General features: G+C 42.4%; 1 protein-coding gene across 1 annotated transcript in view; it reads left to right on the top strand.

Annotated features, from left to right (window-relative positions):
* The first annotated feature begins 2,710 nt into the window (after positions 1–2,710).
* The window catches only part of Tnpo1 (transportin 1), a 94,451-nt gene continuing 92,058 nt past the window's right edge, over positions 2,711–5,103 (top strand). Inside the window, exon 1 of the mRNA XM_004643474.2 lies at positions 2,711–2,842. Coding sequence (XP_004643531.1) covers positions 2,828–2,842 — 15 coding nt within the window. The 5' untranslated portion in view covers positions 2,711–2,827. The remainder of the gene's footprint in view (positions 2,843–5,103) is intronic.

Below are 5,103 nucleotides of genomic sequence, written 5' to 3' on the forward strand. Positions count from 1 at the left end.
CCAAAAGATTACTTCATTTATCTTACTGAATTTTTATACTGATAACAATTGCCTGTTTGTTTGTTTTTTTTTAATGTATTTGATACAGGGTCTTACTATGCAGCTTGACTCATAGTGATCCTCCTGTTTTCAGCTCCCCCCCAGCTCTGGGCTTACAGGCATGTGCCACCACGCCTGGACTCAATGACCGGCTCAGCACACTCAGGGCAGGGCCGGCATGCCATGTGGCACCAGGCACAACTGCCTATTAAACGTACTTACTTAATGATTTTGGGGGCTACAGATCTATTTTTTTTCTCAACATTCATTCCTTCTTCTCAAATATCTATTTACTTATCTATCCATATTCTATAATTAATTTAGCAATACTTTCATTTATTGTCCTGTAACTGTGTGCCTGTCGCTGTGTTTAAGACAGTAAAGTGACGCACAGAGAGGCTGAACGGCAAGTGCTCCTAAGTGCTAACTCCAGCAAAAGGTCCTCCGACTCCCAGCTCCACGCTGTTTGGTCAGTGCTGCGGCTCATAAAGTAAGCATGGTTTCTTCCTAGGTGAAAGCTTATAGGTTTGTTTTCTTCTTTGAATGCTGTTCTATAACTGCTAACACTCTTGGATTTTTATCTTGGATCAATTTTTTTCACCTAAGAAAAAAATTAATATAGAAATTCAAAATATACTAATAAAAGGCTTTTAAGTTTAAAGTTTATTTACTATTTTTAAATTTCTTTGAATATCATTTTAAAATTCCAACAATTCTTTACAGTTTTGCCATGAGCGTTGCTGTATTACATTTGACAGAAAACACCAACCGGTAATTGTTATTATCCATGCAAACTGTGCAAAGATAAAAAATAACAGGAAAAGAAAAATAAAGTGAACCATGTTTATAAACCCTTATTAATGGGAAACATACTTTTAAGGAAAGTAGTTTTGATTTATTATAGAAAACAGAGACAAGATGTGTCCACGTGTAAACATCTCTATTCAGCACAGAACTATTTTATATTAACTTTTTTTACTTTTATTAAACTTCATAGGATACTTAGCAATTTTCTTAAACTCAGTTTTAAAACATCAGATAACCAACATTTTTTCTTTCAAAAGATTATGAACATATGTAAGATAAATCCTCTTATATATGCTAATACTTCATTCTTTTGCAGTCATTTAAATTATTTCCAAAACATGCAAGGACCTGAGTTCAATCCCCAGTTCTGAAAAAAAAAAAAAAAAAAAAAATCCAAAACATTAATCAAGTGAATTCTTTATTAACGGCTTAGTCAGTAGTTCTTTACAATTTTCGCTATTTGCTATTCTTTTAGATTTTAAAATTTTTCCTTTTTTTAATCTTTAGAAAAATAGAGTGCAGTTACCATGCATTCCCTGATTTATATATGTTCTTATTTTACAATGCAACCTGCAAATACAAAAATAAGTCCTGCTTGGTTTTTGTACGAGTATACTTATTCTAGGTAAATTTCCCTGCAGACATAATACACTTCCATTTAGGAAGATTCAGATTAAATTCGTTTTTTTTTTTTTTTTCTTGTCTTTTTGAGAAAGGGTCTTGCTATAAACTTTTTTCTTTAACCTATATACAGTCCTATTTGAGGGCCTCTTTTCCATGTTCACTACTGTATCTAATTGCTACCAAATTAATATTAGAAAATGTTGAAATCATGTGTTTTAGTCATTTGAAATATGTTCCCTTCTATATTCAACTTCCCAGTGATAAAAATGGTCTTGTAGACTCCAAATGTAAGTTAAATAAAGCAGCTCTTCTGTAAAATGATTGCTATACGGAATGAACTTTATTAGCAGAGTTATTGACACACCTTAATAAAAATTTAAGAACCTCTAGAAGTCAACAATTGCTATATATATATATATTTTTTTTTTTTTTTTGCTATATATTTTCAAAGCACGTGGTGCACTTTCAAGTAAGGCAATTGAAACTAAACATCTTGTTCATGCGAGGAATACTATCACAGGAAAAGATCACCACCTAGCTATGCGAATTTTAAATAGTCGGACACAGTAAATTTATATACCAGAACAATCTGGGTAAAGATTATAACCGGGCTTAAAAATGTCTAGCTCTCCCATTTTAAATTATTTTCAGTTCCAAAACTACAAGGCATTTTAGTTTCTCATGACGGCTAGGTAAGGAGAGAAAGGCTCATTTCTAACAGAACTTGATTTTATATGAGAAACACACCTGTAGATGCCAACCCTCATTTTATAAATCATCTAAATGTTTAATGTCATCGTCGTTTCGGGCTACTTCAGTAGCCTATCCTGTGCGAAGGAGACGGCTGTCAGCGCAGGTCTATCTCCCAAAGCCATTTCTTTCTGTTCTTTCCCAGGGAGCCTGAACTGTTGCTGCGGGGTGTGCGTGCGGCTTGCCCCCGGGCCCCGGCTGGCACTGGAGGCGCGCGCCCTGGCAGGGAGCGGGGCTGGGGAAGGGTCGGGCTCCGGGAGGGCGCTGCCAAGGCCGCCGGCAGTCACGCGAGCAGGCCATCTTGCTCGAGGCCGCCGCCTCTGCGACCACGAGCCTCACGCGCGTCTGAGAACCGAGGTGCCGCAGCATCCGGGCAGAGCCGGCAGCGGCTCGCCGGGCTCGGAAGCCCAAGCCGCCGACGTGCCAGCGCCGCCGCGTTGCCAAGGCGACCGCCGCCGAACGTCCCGGCGGCGCCCCGCCCCCCGGCCAATCGGACCGGCGCTCTCCAGAGCCCGGATTCTCTTTGTTCCGCAGCCATTTCAGGCCCCGGACGCGAGGCAGCGTCGCTTCGCTTCGGCAGAGGGCCCGAGCGCCGGAGGCCTCTGGGATGGTGTGGGATCGGGTGAGTGGCGCGAGGGCGTGCGGCCCGCGGCCGGCGTGGCGGGGGAGCGCGGGAGCGCGGGCGAGGAGCTCCAGAGCTGCCCGAGGGGCGCAGGGCCCGGCTGCCCCAACCTGTGGAGACCGGAGGCTGCGGAGGCGGCGGCGGCGGCGGCGGCGGCCGGGCAGCTCCTCAGGTGTCCGAGGTCGGGCTTCGGGCCTCGTTCGCCGCAGCGGCGGCGGCGGCGGGGGAGGTTTGCGGCCCGGGGAGCTCGATCCGGGCCCGGGGAGCTGCGGCGTCCGACGGCCCCTGGGTGCGGGCAAGGGCTGCGCCGAGACGGCTGCTTCCGCCGTGAGCGCTGCGGGACGGGCGCCGCCTTTGTGCCGCCGCGGACCCCGGCCCGGGCCTCGGGGAGGTGCGCGGACGCTGTGTCCCGGCCGGCCGTTCCTTCCCTTTGGGGACTCGTGGCTTCGCGGCGGCGTGTTTACACGGTTTCAGTGCTCGGGACTGCGAGTTTTGCGTGGGCTTGTTGGTGGCTTTTGCATTTCTGCCGCCACTCCTACGTAGCACGCGACGGGGGACCCAGCTGCTGGGGAGCGGACCCGCCGCCGCAGGCTGGCTGTGGAATGGCTTTTTTCCTTTGAAAATGATCGTTGTGTTTGTTCACTGATTCTAAAATTCGAACGGGATTTTGCAAGGATTTCTTAGGAGTATAAATCTGTTGTCTTAAGCGCCATCATTCTGTTCGGTCAGCAGATATAAATGTAGAAACTTGGAAGTTGGAGCTGCCCGCTAATTGGTTTTGACAGTTGTGTTAAGAAGCTTAATACACGCCCGTCTTTGTAACGGTGACGACTCGGAGGATGAGTCCTTAAATTATAGGCTCTCTCCCCAAGAAAGGTACTTTTAAAATGTTTGGTGCAGAGGTACTTAGAAATAGTGGATTGTAAAAATGGCTTCCAAACATGCTCGGTTTTTTAGGATAACAAAAGTCCCTGCTGGATTGGAAGTTTACAGGTTATGTCAGAACTGTCGTTTTACAGTGGCGAGGAATTTTTTAGTGAAACAGGAGGATCCTGTCCTCTGCGTTCTCCCTCCCCTGAACCCTGGCTCTTCTAAAGAATGGCTGCAGCGAGTTGAAAACTTGGAACTGCAAATGGGAAATACTAGTGTGAAGGTGCACTTTCAAAACAACAACACTGCGTGGCATATCAGTGTGTAAATACATAACCGCTTGGCAAAGAACTTCGTTTACTCGATGTCATTTAATGTAAGCCTACTGAAGTACTGTGTTAGTGCTCCATTTTCTTTTTCTTGGAAGAGCCCTCCACGTTGGCTTAGCTTTTATGTGGTTGCATTTTCAACCTGGTCAGGAATTATTAAATTCCTCTCATTAAAATAGCCGTGAAATCATTTTTCTTAAACTTATATTTCCATTCCTAAAGCCTTTTACCACTGTATAATATGAGTTGAGTAAGATTTTAGTAAAAATATATATACTATTTGGTTGTAAATGTTTTCACTATGAACGCTTAATTGTATTTGTTGCGTTTTTTTTCTGTCCATATTTATTTTAAAGACAGAAAATAAAAAAATACAGAATTTCAAAACAAGATTATATGAAAATAATCGTTGTTATGTTGCATATTGTTATCTTCAGAGTAGTTGCTCAGATTACCAGATGCAGGCAGGCAAAATTAAACAATATAAGCACTAGCTGTTCCTTTTAATGAACTAATAGAAATTAATAGTAAAATTATCTTAGCTGTTTTGTGTGTATATACATCATTTTTCCCTTCTCCTTTTTCCCCATCCCAGTTCTTTCCTTTTAAAAATTTTTTAAAAAATTTTGAGAAACTAATAGCAATGAAACATTTTCAAAACCAATTAGTAGGACAGTTTCAATAATTAATACATTGCATATTGTTGTCTTCTTAGTGGTTATTCATTGTACAAGATGCAGACATGATATCCTGTCCAAACACTATTAGTACAAATCTTTTTAGTCATTGAATTAAGAGAAAATAGCTGTGTATGTAGCCTATTTTGAATATAAAGATACAAAATGGTTCTTCATTTGTATCCCCTTTTTTTGTTTAATTTTGTCAGAGATGGGTATTCCATTGTCATTTAAATATTGTAAATGCTTGAATTGAGCAATATACTCCAATATAGTCTAGTAGTCCATAATAGTAGTGGGTTATCCATAGAACTGGCACTGTTAGAAGTTGTTGACTTGAGCCTTTTGTAGCTCAGCGCATTAATATGACTTTACTTTTTATACT

The sequence above is a fragment of the Octodon degus genome, unplaced genomic scaffold (genome assembly GCF_000260255.1).
Source record: "Octodon degus isolate 3935 unplaced genomic scaffold, OctDeg1.0 scaffold00177, whole genome shotgun sequence".
In the NCBI taxonomy this organism is placed as follows: domain Eukaryota; kingdom Metazoa; phylum Chordata; class Mammalia; order Rodentia; family Octodontidae; genus Octodon; species Octodon degus.